This window comes from Candoia aspera, chromosome 1, assembly GCF_035149785.1.
Source record: "Candoia aspera isolate rCanAsp1 chromosome 1, rCanAsp1.hap2, whole genome shotgun sequence".
NCBI classification, from domain to species: Eukaryota; Metazoa; Chordata; class Lepidosauria; order Squamata; family Boidae; genus Candoia; species Candoia aspera.
Genome location: NC_086153.1, coordinates 96,189,943 through 96,208,807, shown reverse-complemented (window position 1 = coordinate 96,208,807; position 18,865 = coordinate 96,189,943). Strand labels below are relative to the sequence as shown.

General features: G+C 39.1%; 1 protein-coding gene across 4 annotated transcripts in view; it reads right to left on the bottom strand.

Moving 5' to 3' along the window:
• PTPRK (protein tyrosine phosphatase receptor type K) overlaps window positions 1-18,865 on the bottom strand; it is a 419,912-nt gene that overhangs the window by 47,629 nt on the left and 353,418 nt on the right. For 2 of the 4 annotated variants that reach the window (XM_063310171.1, XM_063310189.1), the window contains exon 14: window positions 4,367-4,505. In XM_063310171.1, the coding sequence (XP_063166241.1) occupies window positions 4,367-4,505 (139 nt within the window). The remainder of the gene's footprint in view (window positions 1-4,366; window positions 4,506-18,865) is intronic. The other 2 variants (XM_063310180.1, XM_063310198.1) reach the window with 1 other exon arrangement.

Genomic DNA, 18,865 nt, shown 5'->3' with positions numbered 1-18,865 from the left:
AGTTAACCAGAACAGAGGCTTAGCATTATGTGTGAATGCAGCCAGTGTGCTGTGCTCTGGCATTCTACAGTCGAAGTGTGTGTATATTAAACCCATATATACACACACAGCTGCTGTTCTTAAATATTTAAACTGGAAATGCTGATATATGCGTGCCTAGCTTCAAAAATGGGAAGTAAACAAATGGAAGGAGATGATGTACATTTGGAAATATTTCAACAATGGTTAAAAAATACAGTATTTGCTATTCAAGAGATGCAGTATCCCTTTTTAAAAATTCAGCTTTATAACTTTGTAAAACTCTATAATAACTAATAGAGTTTCCATTCACTTCAAAATCTGTACAAAATGATAAGGCAAAGCATAAGACATCTCTGATTTGTGCAGTCATATGTAAGTGCTTACCAATCAATGTTTTTTCCCATTAGTTCAAATTTGAAATCTATGCAAGATTAAATCCGTTAAATCTGTCTGAAATTCGGAAGCATTTTTCTGAGTTTACTAAAAATGTTGATGTATCAAAAGGGATACCACATAATGGAATCTCTAATATGTATGTACAAAATGATAATCAATAATTATTTTATAGCACCTGAAATACACTAAGCACTTAGCGTTAAAGCAGAAAGCATTTTCTAACACCATCGTGTCTACATGCTGTTGTGTATGTAAAGAATTATTTATTTATTCAGCAAAAATATAAGACATGCTTTCCTAATTCACAGGAGAATGGATTCATTAAGAACCTAATTAAAATGGAGGGCTGGATGGATACTTGCTGTCCAGTGATATCAATCCTGATCAGGAGGAGAAAAAAGAGCTCCATGCAAGTATCTTGCAACAGGAAGCAATGTGTTGAGACTACTATAAGGTAAGAAAGTATATGTTTATGTATGAGTGGGGGAGGTAGGAAATATTAGTAATGTAAATTGATTCAAATTTCCACTTATCCTAGAAAAGATGCTAGCTTGGTGGCTGCAGTTCAGTGTAACAAGCTGCTTGAAAAATGGGTGATCCTCAGAATAATTTTAGGTAGATCATTATAACTTGTGTCAGAATCCAAGAGGGAGCTGCTCACACAAATGGCTTATTGCATGTTTATCTGTATATCTATCATTATCTATCTCCATCTCTGTCCCCAATGGCTTTTCAGTGGGGAAGTGACCTTGAAAGGTGTTTAAGAGCCAAGCTATGTTGTGTACTTGCTACACTCTGCTTGTGGCGTGTCCTGTAGACTTGGCTTCCAACAACAGTCAAAGCTAAGGATGACAGCAACTAAACAGTCAGGGGAGAGGGATTATTTTTTCACTTACCTATGTTTTTTGCAGGCTAATTTTCTCTAGATTTAGGTCAAAGTAGCCACTATGCAGTGATATGGTCAGATAAAGAAGGGGACTAGTTAGTGACTCCTCCTGTACTGCACATCTGACTGAATTCTTTCATTCTTTTCTGTATCCTGATGTTGTGGGACATTCAGTAGGGAGAACCTGGGAACTTTCATGTAATATATACAATGAACCATTTTAATGTCTAGCCATCATGCCAAAAAAGTAGTTGTGTGAATCTCTAAATCAGCTTTAATCTATTTAAACAGTTTTGCGTCAAAGCATTAAATGAAAAACATCCTTAGAACTCCTTGTCTAATGATGTCTGTATAATTGCTCAATTTGGAAGGGAAGAAAGAGACCGAATGGCTTTTCTATTAGACTAGTTATCCTCATTAAAAAAAAAATCAAAACATTAAAGAGGTATAGTAGTTTGCTGCCTATTTTGACCATGTTTCAGGTTTTGGTGTTAAAGGACTTTATAGCAACATAGCTAGTTTATCAACTCATAGCAGAAGCATGTGAATCCAATACCAAATGAATGTAAATCCAGCTAAAATAAAAAATTGAAATGTGGGATTTTCAGGATCAATAGCACCCTCCAACAATAATCCTGGGACAATTCTTGAGCAAGAATTGCTGTCCATTTAATGTAACGAACAGGAAAGATTTCCATCCATCTCCTTTTAATCTGAATTAACAGAGTCCATGAGAAAATTCCTACACAGTATGAAATAGATCGATGTGATAAAAGTTCACACACTGCAGTGTCAGCAAACTTATTAATGACATGATAAATTAGGAAAGGTGGCACATAGCTATGAAAACGTCATGCAAATTAAACATGAGATGCTGATGGACTAGATCAGGTAATGGACCATGTATCTGATAATATTCTTCCACTGAAATTGATTCCCCCAAACAGGAAGAAAAACCCTCTGCACACTGACTCCCCCCAACATAATTTAAGAAACTGTTGACAAACTGTCTAATTTTGTACCAGCACTGAGGTATTCTCCCCACTGGAAATGAAATGAGAACTGAAAAATTTCGGTGAATAATGGCTGAAATTCACCAGAATGTTAGTGAATTCAGGTTTACCAACCTCCAAGGAAGAGATGATCCCCAATGTTAAGCAAACTGAATTGCAAAATCTCCTAGCCTATTCTTTGAGCTGGGCTCAAAGGAAAACTCGAAGGCTTGGAGAAGCAATAATATAAGGCCCACATGAGCCAGTCAACTGGTTAAGATACTTAAGTTTCTGCATATTTTCCCCAAATTATAAGATCTATATCTCCAAGGTCACCTACAAATATAATACTCACTCTACTGGCCCAATTATTTTATTTCCACAGCTCTAAAACTTATACAAGTAACTGTGTCCTCAGTGTTGCTACTGGAAAAGCCATTATAACTGAACACAGGTTAGTCTCACAGAAAGATCTGATGCTGTTGGCATCAATGTCAGCAGGAGTGCTGACATTATGATAGGTTTGTAAGGAAGTGTCACATCCTCAGGAGCAGCTATTGGCTACCTGATATTCTAAGGACAATTCCCACTGGTCTGTCTTTACAATTCTGATGATCATGTCTCTTTATCATTTGTCAAGCAGAACTTCCAGCTAAAAAGCCAGAAAGCTGTTTACTGATATGCCCCTTAATTTGCACAAGTGGACTTCTCACCATTTTAGTATGAACTGGTTTGTAGCATGTATGTTTATTTTTAAGCACAGAGGTACACAACAGGAAACAAAAGTGAAAGCACTATTGGGAGAAATCACATATGTGTCTAACTAACACAAAATGCTATTAGCATACCTAAGGGTTCTAATGCAGACGTTTCTCCTCCATGTTATATATCTCCAGGGGAATCATTGTAAAAAGGCAATAAATTAAAAAAAATCTATTGGAAACCATTAAGACATAAATATGATTTTTAGGCACAGTGTCTGGTTCTTTTTTTCTACTGTACCTGGTAAACTGGAACAGAAAATTCATTTCACTATAACATAAATAAGAGATACAAAAATATCCTTATTTTTATTCTTTCCTTGCCTAGAATAAAAACAACAATGTTGCAATGGACCTCTGAAGCAGGAAGTTCACAGCTCAGTGGTAGAGCACATACCCTGCATCCATAAATTCTGCATATGATATTTATCATCTCCAGTTAAAGGATCACGTAGCAGGTGATGTAAGAGACTTTTACAGTAAGTAATATTTTAAAGAGCTAGCTGTCTGTCCATCCATCAGTCCTGGACTGGATGGAGCAAATTACTTGACATAAGCAGCTTCATATTAAGCAGTCATTTGCTCATTCAGATTTGAGAGAGAAATAGAAAAGGCAAGGAAAATGGGTCTGAGAACTATTTATTAACAGATATATATGTTGATCATGAAAATTTGTGTCATTTAACAATATGAAACTTACCAGTAAAATGTATTTTTTTAAAAAGAAAATAATTATAGTCCTTCTTCCTCCAGAATTACTTATAATTCCAGAAGGTGGTGCTATTGATTTTTGTTATGACTCCGAAATAGCTAAGATTTTTTTAAAAATCAGACACCATTTAATATACTTTTCCATTTTAAGGTCTGCATACATATAACCCAATGGAAAATTTATGGTAAGGTAATGTGATTTTAACTATAACTTTTAGCACTTATAAAGATACAAATGAAGGTAACATAATCTATAAAATACTTTCCAAGACAAGCAGGCTAGACATTGCATAATACAAGAGAATTAGCAGGACTAATTGAAACAGTAAGCTCCGCTTTAACCTAATAAAATATAAGAAATGTTATGTAGATAAGAAGGTATTGTTTCAATTTCATCGGTCATTGTCTTTATAGTTTTTGCAACTTAATGCTAAAAAGTATTTTATTTTACAGTAGAATATTGATTCCTGACTCTACAAAATGCCTTCCGTTCATGAAAAGGATGGTCTCCCTGGCACACATTTTGCTACAATGACCTGTGAAGGAATTTCTTATAATTTATTTGAATGAAAAGAAAATGACAAATTTACAGTGCTTACCTTTTTTTGACAATTAATATGACAAGGAGGAGGATGAGAATGAAGACAAGGATTCCAGCACTTATTCCTGCTATTTTCACCACACGGTCGGTCTGCTTGGCTGGATCAGGAATAACCTCTGGTTCTTCTGTTGCAGCTGCTGAGAGAAACAGTATTAAAAGTTATTTGAACTGTTTTAATCATTGCTCCCATCCAGAGGAATGGTTGCTATCCAAGGGGGCTCTGCAACTGATCATTGATACAGTGCTGGACCAGGAAGGAGAACCATTTTACAAAGACCTAGCCAGGCATACAGTTTCCCCATACATTCAGGAGCAAGAATATCTAGAACTGCTTTAACTTGCACTTTCTGTCCTGAAAATGGATCACAATATACAAGTTGAAAAAAATTACTCTCAAAGAATGGTTAAAGTGAGAATTTGCCTGGTTGACTAGTAGAGGGCATACAAGATTCATAGCTTTTCCATTTTCCTCTGCCTCTGTCTAACCACAGCTACTGAATGATTCTAAAACAGTAATGAGACTCCATGTCCTAACAGGCCCCGACTCCTTTGTTGCTACACTTTAAGAACCAGTGGCCACCCAGATATTGCCGAATCTCCCAAGCATGGCTAATGGAGAAGGATTCTGGAAATGATAGTGGGTAGTAACAGCTGGAGAGCTATAACACCTCCCTCCAATTTCGGAATATCCTGCCCAGATACATAAAGCATTAGTTTCATCTGCTAGATACGACACCAGGATTTTAGTTGGCCACATGACCTTTCTTGTAACTGATTTTACACTACTCTTTTACCCAAGTACTTAATATACAAAACAATTAGAGATACACCAAAACAAACCAGAATACCTGCAATGAGCTACTGCAGTGCAGGTAATGCCTTACTTTCATAAAATCTGGGCTAAATGGCAGTTTATGCCTGCTTCTCATCCACTCAGTAGAGTTCTACTGAATTTCCATTACAGATGCCTACAACAGTTAAAATAGGTGAAAAATGCCCCCTCCCTTTCCTTGCAAACAAAATTCCCTTTCAAGAGTTTTTAAAAAAAAATCAGGAAAAAGGCAATAGCAACTGGAAGGGACTGTCTCCCACCACATACACAAGGTAAGGTTTTTGTTCACTTGAAGACAAGGGCAACTACCCTGGAAGAGTCTGCAACATTCAAATAAGCTCTACTAAATATATATGCAATATAGGAAAGATTGCAAGTAAATCAGAGATGCAGAATCTGTGGCCCAGGGTCACGGAGTGCAGCCTTGGCAAGCCATTAAAATACTCTACTGTATTACTGTATTACTGCGATCACATTTCCATCTGCAGACATACCTCTGGCATCACGATCATTCATTCATTCAATTTGTATGGCCCCCCCATCTTGACTCTGGGTGGCGAAAATTTTTTTAAAAATAAAAACAATTACAATAATCCAAAATTTAAAATAGATAGCAGCTGAGAATAAGTCATCCATCATTAAATTAACCAAGAAATGGGCCCCTGCACATACTAAGGGCCCCAGGCCTGGGCACAGATCCAGGTGTTTAATGGCTTATGAAAAGCCCTTTTCTATTATAAAAAGGGGTCATACAGATAAAACACTGATAGTGTTTGTACTGTATTAGACAAAAAATGTAGAAAGAAAATTTGTGTCTACCTGGACTCCTATAAATATGTGCTCTGCCTCTTGCAATTACTACTTACAGTCTGGGACCAATATACTTTCTTAATTGTAGCATATGAAAAAAAGAACTAAGCTTCAGAGCAAGGTGGGGAACTTATTAGAGTATCTCATCTAGAGAAGTTCCTGAGACTGATTTATTGACATGCCTCTCTCAAATATGTGATGAGAATTACAATTCCCAAACTTGCCATCATCTTGGATCCACTTGCAAATACAGTCCTTCCTAGTTTGATAGACAGGAGTGTTGCATGCATTCAGTGCCCTGTATAAGAGTATTCTGGTAATGAGGGGAGAAACCAGAGGATCAGAAACATCTGACCAGGTTAGATTAGAAGAAAAGAGGAATCTTGACTGCATCTAGGAGGAGTGATGACAAGACAACATCTAGTCATGTTATCTGGGACTCCTTTTGGCATGTGGATACCAGAGATGTGAAGAGTGTTTTCCAGCACAGCCTCTGCTATCTGTGGGCTTAATCTTTCCCCTTCCAGGTACTTTCATGGGTCTGGAGGTATAAACAGTTGGGAAGAAACCATCCCTGGATCCAACAGTATCAAACAAAGACTCCTTGTAGGATAGCATGTTGCCCATAGCATTGAAACCTGTAACTCTTTCTTAAGACACCCTCTGAGCACCTGGCTTTCTATGATTATTACCACCCAATCTCTAAACTTGCTAGGAGAGGTTATCCATTGGTTTGGAGTGCTATATCACCAGTATGCTGATTATAAATTGTACATTGCTACCTCAGCTGGGAGTGCTGTCAAATCCTGTCTTACTGTCTAGAGGCTGTTTGGGTCTGAATGGGAGGAAAAGACTGAACCCAAGCAAGATGGAATTGTGGTTCATTTCTCAAGGTCCTCTATCAGATCCAGTGTTGTCTCTTGAAGGGCAGGAGCTGTTCCTGATGGAGCAGGTCCATGACTTGACAGTCCTCCTGGACTCATGGCTACTGCTGGTTGAGCAGGTGGAAGCTGTGACCTTTTCACAGTTTGGGGTGATATAGCTGTACCTAGAGCGAGTGGATGTCAATAGTGACTCGTGCCTTCATCTCTTTGCAAGTGGGTAACTGCAATACATCGTACATGGGGCTGCCTTTGAAGATCTGGAAACTGCAGCTAGTTCAAAATGCAGCAGATATGTATTATCTGGTACTCAATAAGCATACCACACCTGTGCTGTTGGCCTTACATTGGCTGTTGGAAGCCAATGTAAGGCCAGCAGCACAGGTGTAGTATATTTATTGAGTATTGAGCATTCCAACAGGTAAAGTGTGATTCAAATTGCTGTTTGAATGCCTTTGCATCTAGAAACTTACAGGGCCACCCCTTCTAACCAGAATTAACCTCTCTGATGCAATCATCCCAGGAGAAACTACTTGTTCTATCCCACTTCTGGGAGGTGAGGGACTAAGGCCTGCAAGCATTGTTTTTCAGTGACGGTGTCTTTGTTGTGGAATGGCCTCCCACTTGAGTTTGAGGCTAGCTTCTTCCTTAGTTGCTTTCTAGAAATAGGTTATGATGTACAGCATCTTTTCTGGAGTGTATTTGGGGGTTACTAGGGTGACACTATTTGTTGTTATTAGTTATCTCTCTATAAAATAATATAATTTTTAATATAATTAATTTTGATATAGGAATGATGGGCGGCTCTGATCTAGGATCAGATCACACTTGTGCAGACTCTCTCTGCTTGTGCATCCCAAAGAGTCCCCTGGTTTTCAGATGAAGCACAGAAGAGATAGATGCCTAGTGTTGCTGGAAGAAAATAAAGAGCAAACCCAACTGAGCATTGGTAAGAGCCTTTGTTATGGAGTACCTTGTGGCAATAAAAATGCCAAAATGTAATTATTTTTCCACTGTTATCATGTCTATAGGTAGGCAGCTGGCAGGCCTAGGGAAGGAGAGACTAGAGGAACATCTAGGCTATTCCAGGCATCTGTCAGATAAAGGTGCTCAGATCTGTTCTGAGTTGGAATCCAGCTATGCAAGTCCTATGGTTACCTAAGAAGATTTTGAACCTGTTGGTTCTGAGGAGGTGGAAAGGGTCCTGGAGGCTGTGAGATCATCTGTATATTAGACCCATGTTCCTCCTGGTTGGTTAAAGTCTCTCAGGAGATGACATGTGGTTGGATGCAGGTGAATATGAATGTATCCTTGGTGATTCCTCTTGCTCTTAAAGAGGCAGTTATCCATCCCTGGATCCAACGGTATCAAACAATTTTTAACTCATAAAATGAGAAGATGTAATGGTATGTGAGAAAGACCTTGAGAGACAGGCAAAGAGATGCTGCCTAGGGAATGGTCAGGTAAGAGAGGGTATAGCCCACAGCTGCATAATAGGAAAAGAATGAGGCTCACAAGGGATCCTCCGTAGCTTCTCAGGCTGTGATGGAGATGGCGGGAAATGTGTACTTTCAGACTTCTTCAGATTCTGCTAATGTAGCCTTACAATAAAGTAGAAAATGCTCATCTGGTTGTGTTTCCTATCTGGTCTACCTGGGAAGGCTGACAGAAGGTGATTGGTTTACAACTCCAGGGGGCTCTGAAGGAAATAGATTATCTGCACCCTTTCCAGCTGGGATACAGAACCAAGATGGCATTGACTGCACTTGTAGATGATCTTTAGTGGGACCGGGATGCAGTTATGCATCCACCCTGGCCCTCCTTGATCTCTCGGCAGCTTTCAATACCATCAATCATAGTATTCTTTGGACTGGCTTCAGGGGTTAGAAGTGGGAGACATTGTGCTTGGGAACCAATTCCTGTTATTTTTGTGAGAAATCTAGCTCTAGTCCCTGCTTTGTGGGGTACCTCAGAATTCTACAAACTCTCTGTTCTCCTTTAACATCTACATGAACCTGCTAGGCGAGGTCATCCACTGGCACAGTCAGATATCAGTATGCTGATGACATCCAGATATACATCATTACCCTGGGCCATCCAAGTAATGCCTTCAAGATTCTTGTCTAATGTTTGGAGGCTGTGGGGGGTATGGATGGCAAGGAACAGGCTTCAGCTTAACCTAAGGAAGACCAGGTGGCTATAAGTGTTGGGGTCCCCTGGTTTTATCTTGTGTGCCAATTGTGCCCATTGCTGGATCAGGAAGGTGTGCTCACAGTCACTCATATCTTGGTTACCTCCTATTTGGACTACTGCAATGTATTTTACATGGATCTGCCCTTGAAGACCATCCAGAAACTGCATATGGTCCAGAATGCAATGATGCAGGTAGTTATGAATGCACCATGGTATATCCATGTATCATCACTATGTCACAAGCTGCACTGGTTCCCTATTAGTCTCCAAATGCAATTCAAAATGCAGGTTACTACCTATACAGCCCTTCATGACACAAGGCCAGGTTACCTGTGGGTCTTCCTGTCTCAAATGGTCTCTGCCTGTCCCATGAGATCCAGCAGGGTGGTCATGCCTTGGGTTCCTTCTGTAAAACATTGCCACCCAACTGGACCCAGGATGTGGACTTTTTCTGTCACTGAGCCTTCACTTTGGAATAGCATACCCCAAGATCCAGATGGCTCAAACCCTGCTGGCTTTTGGTAAGGCCTTGAAAATCCTTTTTCCCCCTGAACACTGGACCAGAGCATTGGATAATCCTGCAAAATTAACAAAATCTTGTTGTTAAATTAGCTATTTTGTTTTGATGTTTTTAACCCTTTGTTAGCTGCCCAGAGTCACTACTTGTGAATTGAGTCACCATATAAATCATTTGAATAAATACATGTAAACAAATTCATGTTGATAAAAGCAAGCCACAGCACTGGTTAGACACTATCAATTACTTAAACTGCTGCAAAAACTGTAACACATACTTTGGGCTTCTAGTTAGAGAAGACGCCTGCTTTAATATGTTCTCTCTGTGGAGACTTGGCATAATAAACAGAGATCACCAGGTTTCTAAAGAATACCTACTTTGTATTCCAGAACAGCTAGTAGCACCTAGTTAATTTTGATCTTGAAAAAAACTAAGGGTAAGACCATCATGAAGTTCGGAGTGATAGACTAAAGCAGGAAGTAAAAACGAATGAACAAACAAAAAACATCCCAGAAGAAGACAAGAGCAAGCCGGTTATGTATTTTTCCCAAGAAATCTATCCCTGTGTACATGCAGTCACCAGGTACTGAGCCTAATTTAATGGAATCTTTACTTTTTAAAATCCATGTTACACATCATTTCCATTTGAAGGCCTGTGTGCAATTCGAATAAACAGACTAGTAGATACAGTAACGAAAGCTAGGTTCTTCCAAGCTGGAACCAGTACAGTAGATTATTGGTTATTAAAAGTTGATAAAAAGTCCTCCATCTTTCCAGCTTCAAGTATCCATTTTTCTGTCAATTACAGTGCTCCTCAAAAAAATGTGAAAGGTTTGCACTGTGATGATCTTTTTCTATTTTGGTTTACAACTCCTGTAAGAAAGAAATGATGTACAGTGGCCCTTACATTTATTTGGTCTTGGCTGTGTCATTAAATTCAAACCAAATCATTGTTGTTAACCTTGCCAAACACCCCACATCTTATAATGTTAACAGTGCTCTTTGCATTAAGACATTAGAGCTCATGATGAGTGCAAATCCATTGGCACATCTTTCTGAAACACATCCACAGTGGAAACTTGACTAAACAAGGGAAGGAAGATTTCATTAGAATCTAGCTGCAGCTATCATTTATAATTTAGAGCTATCCGGGAAAGCACTGATATTCTGCTTCAAAACATTTGCTTGAACTGAGGTTTAATGGTTTTACAATTTATTGAAATCTTTATAATCTTTATAATTATGGATTATAACCCACCACATGATGCTCTATATAGTGGGAGGATGATAAATATTTCAATATTAAAATTTGCAGATTCCACAAATTCACTGAATGGCATAGAACATATGGAAATGTAAAGGCACCTTATACTGTACATTCCCCCTTTTTCTGGATTGCATTCGATAGCTAGGTCCAGAACTAAAAAAGCTGATCCCTTAATGAAGCCACAACAGAATGAAACTTAAATTGGCTCAAGCTGTTTTGAAGAAAAAAATATTTTTAACATTATCCACAATCCCTTTTCTTTGGGAGCCATTTAAATAGGGTTCCTATGTGATCTCCCATCTGGGCAGTTCAGAGAAAAATCTGCAGAAAAATATGTGCTGTCAGACTGTTCTCTGGATCTCTTGCATATGTTGTGTTGAATGGCAAAAATGTACATCTATATTCTGAGAAGAAATGGAAACTATGCAAATTGAAAGAACAGTGAATTTATTCATGACGCAATTTTCACTCTATTTTATATAAATCTGTAACTTACATTTCTGTATCTTCTGCCTCCACATTCTAAGCAAAAGCCAAGGTGTATTTTGGTGACATGACACCATTAAGATTCAATGCTTCATCATACATTTAGTTACAGACTTGTAAAGCTTATCTGTCTAGAGATTGCTGATCTTGCTGACCTAATATAATCAGTGAGGACACTGTGAATAGTGTTTGGGCATACTAAAGTCTCATCTTGAAATCATTCTGACATATCTGGTTTAACGTATTTTTCATTATCTGCAAGGCATGCCTTTTGGAAACAGCTATGTGTATTGCATCAATTACATTACAATTTTGGTCATTAGAATATAACTACCTGCCTACCATCTTCTCCAATATTTCATGATTTACACTTTCCTCTAAATAACACAAAATATCCTCTGGATTAAATTGCATACATAATGCAGATTCAGAGCTGCTATGATAAAATATCGTTTGGATTTCAAAATCAGGATGTGATCTGCTCATTTTAGACATGTATGAGTAACCTAAGTAGGCAACGTCACCCCTAAAAAGCGGCGAAATGCAAATTCATGCTGGAAATTTCCCATACCGAAAATATAGTTTGTGTACAGCCTTCTCTTGAAATTCAGATTTTTAAAAATTATCTTCATCACACATTGTATATAATTTAACAGCCTGCATACCAAATAGCAGAGGAAGCTACAGTATTGTATTGCATCCTGAGCTTGCCATTCATGTCTACACGTTTTTATCATCTGCTGGGGTAAGACTCCCCTTACAATTCACTGACTCTTTTGGAAGTGATGAATTAGAAGAGGCATTTTGGAAATGGGTGGGAGGAATTCTACAGAAATGTTAAAGTCTAATGTTTTCTTTTTAACTGTTTTTAAAATTGTTTTCTTTTCTCTATCAGCAGTGAACATGATCCTATAGGCATTTACCATTTTTCCCAATCAAGCTTACAGTTGAAGTTAAATGAACAACATTCCCCCAAGCAGTTTATTTAGCATGTTACAGGAGACATATTAAAAGATGAGAAAATGCATAAAATGGGGGAAAGGATCAGTACAGCATTAAATGGGAAAACATTTTCTTAAGCATATATATTGATAGTCCAAGAAATGCTTCACACAAGACAATGTATTTAGGAGAACTGGGAAAGGAGTGAAAAAGGCAGCTTGATGGATAGAAATAGAAAATCAGATTAGACTAATATAAAGCAACTGGGAAGTCATCCATTAGCTTCTCCAGAGAAGATTGATTCAGTGCAGAAGGAATGCCGTCAGTTCCATAGGACACAAGGGGGACTGAATGTTATAGGTACAAAAATCTAATTTTCAGCCTATTTACTAGAGCTGGTATAGGGGAAAAGAAGCTTGTTCTCAGAGGGAACTAATGAAGTGTGATGAATTATGTGAAGATGAAAGATTAAATTAAGAGGAAAAATAGGAAAATGGAATAATATGAAGAAAACAAATGGAACTATTACTTCAGGCTCTGTAAAACAGTTTCATAATGGAAATTTAGTTACTGCACACCCACCATCTACCATATAAATAAGATTCACTCAGACAGCAGTGTAAAAAAGCAAAATACCAAATGTTTTTGCTTTGATACTGAATACTACACATACCATTATTCAGGATGAATCATTCTTTTCAGGTGATCTTCAAAACAACATGGACGTCTGGGCTATTCAGAACTGAGTAACTTATTTTTCAGAGAGAAATGTCATCAAATGTGATATAGCTGCCCATCTCAGTACATGACTCTGGGTGGCTCACAGTTAAAAATAATATAAAAACAGCAAAACAATACACCAGTTTAAAACAATTGAAACGATATAAAACTATATGAAAAGCCATATCACATGTTACTGGTTCTCCAATAAACTACCTACCCGTAACCATTTAAGCCATGCAGAGAATGCTGACACTAATTGCAGAGAAGTTAATGTATTTGCATTAAGAGGAGTAGAACCAGATAAAGTTATACAAAGTAATACAAATCATGGGCATGCCCATTTAGAATTTATATTACCTGCAGGATCTGGGATTCCTGGCACAGAAACAATGCATTTGTGGGTGTGTGAGAAACAAGTATATTATAAACACACACAATTCTTAAATCTCTTACATTTTACATTACTATAGTGTCTGAATGTTGACAAAAGTTAAAAACAGCAGCTACGCACACTCAGAAGATCAGGATAGCAGGTTCAGAAAGGCAAATCACCTTCTGAATATTTGCACAGTCCTACATTACAACAGACTACAAAAATCCTGCTGTAACATTCAAATAATTGTGTTTTTTTTAATGTATAAACATAGTTTTGATTCTATTCAATGCCATTTTCACAGGACTGGTTAAATATCAAATGGATGGTTCTAAAAGGGGAAAACATTAGAATTTATCTAAATTGAAGTTTGTTGATAGGGATAAAATATTGAAGAAATGAGGACATGCAATGGTCTCTGTAAATGACTTCCAGCTGTCCATATGCCAGAAACATAAATCTAAGAAAAGCTGTACTGATTGTAACACATACGAATGGCACTTGGGGCAACAGCACAGATGCCACAGCGCTACAATTTTAATCTATGAGCTGTCCAAGGGAGGGAGGGAGGGAAGGAGGAAACAGTCGGTTAAATGATTTAAGAGATCCAGATATAATGAGGTAAATTGTGGAAACCAGCATTTGGGATGTTAGAGCAGTGTTTCTCAACCAGGGTTCCGTGGAACCTGGGGTTCTGTGAGAAGTCACCAGGGGTTCCCTGGGAGATCATGAGTTATTTAACAAATTATTTCAAATTTGGGCAACTTCACATTAAAGAGGAAAGTTTCATTCTTTATTTTCAGTTTAAGAACATTGTTAATGCATATACACAGGCCTACCCATGAAATGAATATAATGATTTTGTAACTTCTGACCTATATTTGAGCCTGAATGTGCAGGAATTCCCCAAGGCCTGAAAGTTATTTCAAGGGTTCCTCTGGGGTCAAAAGGTTAAGAAAGGCTGTGTTAGAGGCTAGAAGTATTCGGATTGTGGTTGAAGTATCTTCAATTGCTAACATGGCTTAGGACTGCATTCAGTTTTCTGAGTCTATTATTACATTCTTGATTCCCAGTTCTGCAGATTTCTGGGGATTACTAGATGACATATGGGTAGCATGATGAGCATTAAAGATTTTTGTATCATCATCATCATCATCATCATCATAAAAAACAGACACAAAGGGATGAAATACGCATGTGGCTGTGAGTAATCCAGGCATTAATTAAACCAAAAGCCCATTTATGGTCTAATTCTATTAAACAGGATTGGGAAAAAAATCCCTATAATTTAAGTTTAACAATTCTAAGCCTCAGGTGTCATTAAATAATTCCAAGGCTTTCAGTTTCTATGAAGTACAATTGCATCACATATATCTTGAACTGTATGTTCACATGATTGATTCATTATTCAAAGGTAACACAACTTTAAAAATTCTTAATATATTGTGCTGCTTTTCAATATATATATAGTCTTGTGGGTTTTTTATACCAAACATTTTTATGAAATATTTATGAGAATTTGTATGAATACATGCCTTTTGTCATGAGTACTGAAGGTGAGCAGGAGGGGGGCCCTATCCAGGGGGGAAAACGCATGCGTAGTACTGAGGAGTTGAGCAGCCATTCAAAGAGACACAGAACAGACCCGCCTTGACTTTTGGGGTTTATCTGTATGGGTTTTCTCACGCTTCTTCAGTTTGTTAGGATTTTCTGTCTAATGTAGCAGTAATAAAACACTAGAGACCTATTCCTCGTCTCGGCGTGGTTCCTGCTCGTTAGGACACCTTTTCAGTCATCTAAAGTGGAGGAAGAATCTATAACCGCAGTTCTTTGAGTGATCATCTGTGAATGTATATGAGCCTTTGCAGACCTCCATTTGGAACCTTCCAGAGCTTACAGAGTTTGGTGCCCCCTCCCCTAATATACCACACAGCTGCCAAATAACTTCAGTTCCTAAGAAAGACAAAGTGGATTCAAACAAACAGTGACATAAAGCAAGGTAGGAGATGACAAAGAACTGCAGGTATGGGTAAATAAACAATTGTTCTTCACTGTAATTCTTTGTGATTCACACTCCTGGGTGAGTATTCTTGCACAGAGAAATGTCTGTTTGGCCAGCTCATAGTAAAACTTGATGTTTGCTACTTTCCATTTGTAAAACCACTGGTGAGAAAGACCACAGCCTTTAGAAGGGCCCTGGAAGACCAGGAATAGTTTTAGTCCTAGTAAAATAATTCTTAAAAGCAACAAGGCAATTTGATGTTTGGTTAGCACAGAACTCAGTATGGTAATCCTGTGAAATAACAACAGAACCCAACGATTGTTATGTAACAACTTTGAAAGTCAGGTGAGTTCCAAATGGGGGGTTATGCTATGTTAGACATGCAGATTCTGGCAAGACCCTCTTGGATATAAAATGGTATGTTCTTCGACTTGAAAGGCTGATGACTTTTGGTTAAGACATGAACATAGTGGGGGGGGGGACAAAGTTGGGTAGCTGCAGCCTCCATTTTCTGTTGTAGAAAACTTCTGAACCCTCAGAGTGTTCTTAGCCTTATGGGTGAATAGTTTGCTTCAGTGAAAGGAATGTCCTAAATTTTAGCCCTAGCCTCCAGTGTCAGTGCAGCAGAGTTACACATAGGTCAGTGTTTCTCAATCTTAGCAACTTTACAATATGTGCACTTCAACTCCCAGAATCTCCCAGCCACCAGTGAAGTCCACACATCCTAAAGTTGCTAAGGTTGAGAGACACTGACCTAGGACAATGGAAAATTTGGCTGCTGACTCATCTGCCTGATGAGTCATGTTTAATTCTTAAAAGGTGGTTTTTTGGTGAAAAACTATTGCCTTTTGCCTAGTAAATGAGATAGGAATGGGGCTATCTTTTACAAAATACGAGACCAGGAGGTTAGGTTTTAAGTGTTTATTCATTATGGATGTATGAGCTGCCCTGGGTGTGATGTGTTTTAACTGCTGTTCTGTTATTCTGCTGATGTTTTTAGCTGGTTATTAGCTGCCCATGGTTACATGCTGAGTGGGTGGCTATATAAATTGAATAAAAAAATAAATCCATGAATTGGCATTCATGCTTGATATGGAGGGTGAGAAGTCCCAAAGAGTATAACTTCCATCCACGACTGTCTAATTTTCTACCATCCCTGACTACGGGTGCAGAAGACTGTTGACAGTGGACAGGTTCAAGATCGTTGAACCTCAAGAGAAAAAGAACGCTATCCTATCAATTTGTTCATTATAAGAGTGAAGACCATCCAAAGGAGAACTGGATACTTGGTACTTAAGTTGAGCACTGAATGATTTCTCAGGTAATAAAAATACACAGTCACACACAAACAGGCGCCTGTGGGTGGAGGCCATCCTCACCTTAGGGGGCAACCTATTTCAAAGGAAGGAAGCTGCCACTGAGAAACTCAATGCTGGGTCCTCTCCTGCTGTATCATCAGATCTCTGGCCATCTGGTTTGGATAGGTAGAGACTATGTGGAAAAGGTGGTCTCTTAGATACCCAGGCCCCAAGCCATATAGGGCTTTAAAGAGAGAAACCATATCTTGAATAGCATTGCAGCCAGTGCAGCTCCTTTTCCTATGCTGGCACTGCTGGCTGTTAGCCAAGAAGATAACACTTTGGATGCCTGTTACAGTCCAGTGATAAGCAAAGCTTAGACAGAACTTTTAGAAGATGCGAGTCCTTTTCACCATTACCTTAAGAGGGCAACTGTAAATGTAGTCAACAGGCTTGGCACAGGCCGAGACCAGGAATCTAATACTGTAGAAAAGCAATGAGTCCAAGGGAAAAGACAGGAGACACAGTGAGAGAATATCAAGAGTTCTAAGTATAGCACAGCAAGGTAAGCATGACAGAGCTGCGGCTTGAAAAATTGCTCTTAATGCTCCCAAGGAATGAGGCCAACACATCAGTGATGCTGAGTCTCCACACAGCTGAGGAAGTTTACTCCTCAACATAGGCTCTTCTGTTGGCTGGTTTCTGTTGTTGAATCTTTTGTCACTTGCCTCTGCTTGGGAAGGGGTGGCTGAACAGGAATCTGAGAGGCTGTCAGTGGGCACAGGCAAGGAGTCCTGGAGGCTTCCTGAATCTGCCTCAACCAGAGTGGAGTCATTGGCTCCACCACTGCTGGAATCATTGATACCAAGACTATTGTCTCTAGATGCCCCTGATTCCATCTCCTCTTAATCTCAGGGCATGTCCAGCAGTGTAACACTTCTGCAGCAGCGGTGTAACATAACAATACCAAGACCAGTCAGTGAGCTGCATTCTGTACCAGCTGAAGTTTATTCATTTATTTGTCGTATTTCTCTGCCACCCATCTCACATAGGACGAGTTCGGGAGGCTTACAGATTTCTGACTACATTAGAGTAATCTAATCAGAAGATGACAAGGGCATTAGTGACTGTCCTCATAGCATCCTGTTCCAGATAAGGTTGCAGCCAAAGCTGAAGAAAACCCTTTTTGGCCATGGCTTCAGCCTGTCCCTTGAGCAGGAGCCATGAGTCCAAGAGGACAGGTCTCTGAGAAAACACAATCCCATCAAGAGTGAAAGATGATACAGTCCTCCAATCAGAAGGTTTCTGAATGGACAGTCCCTCCATCTATCTTGGACTGAATCTGAACCTGCTTTCCCCCATCCAGACATTGAGAGTCTCCAGGCACATGATCAGGACTTCTACTGCATCTCTCACTGAGGCTTGGGAATAGATGCATAACTGGGGATCATAAGCATATTGATGAAACCTCATCCTGAATCAGCAGATGACCTCTCCTAGCAGTGTCAGGCAGATGTTAAATAGGATGGGAAAAGGTCTGAGCCCTGGGCACTCCACAACAGAGCATTTGAGAGTCAAGTCTCTCCCTCACCGCAACCACCAAATGAAACTGTCCACTAAGGAGTGAAAACACCGTAATGCAGTGCCCCTAAATCCCAAACCTTGCAGGCAGCTCAAAAGGATACTGTGGTTGAGAGTATCTAAAGCTGCTGAATGATCTAGGAGGGTACCCTCTCTATCCAAGTCCCTCCACAGTTTGATACAGCACAACAATCAGCTCAAGGGTGAACGAGCTGCCACGGTTGCAGGTGAAAACAAACTGAAGCAGTTTTGGGGGAGCTATGCCTAGTTACATCATGCATGTTGGAAATAGGTTCCCATCAAAACACCTACAAGCTATAGAAGTTTCCAAACAGGGCTCTCCACAGGTGCATAATCCGCATGTGTGAATCATGAGATCATAGCGAAAAAGTCCCACTAATGAAGTCAGTAACAGGCTAGGAAATGACATGCGTATTGACTAACACACTCTCTCTCTACTATAGAGTTAGGCATACCTACATCCTACTGTCATGTCAGTCCCTCTAGCTTTGCTGTGTAATTGTCTATAAAGTGTGCATAGAATTCAGGGCTGCCCTGGTATTTAACTGGTTAAATATAATAGATAACATAC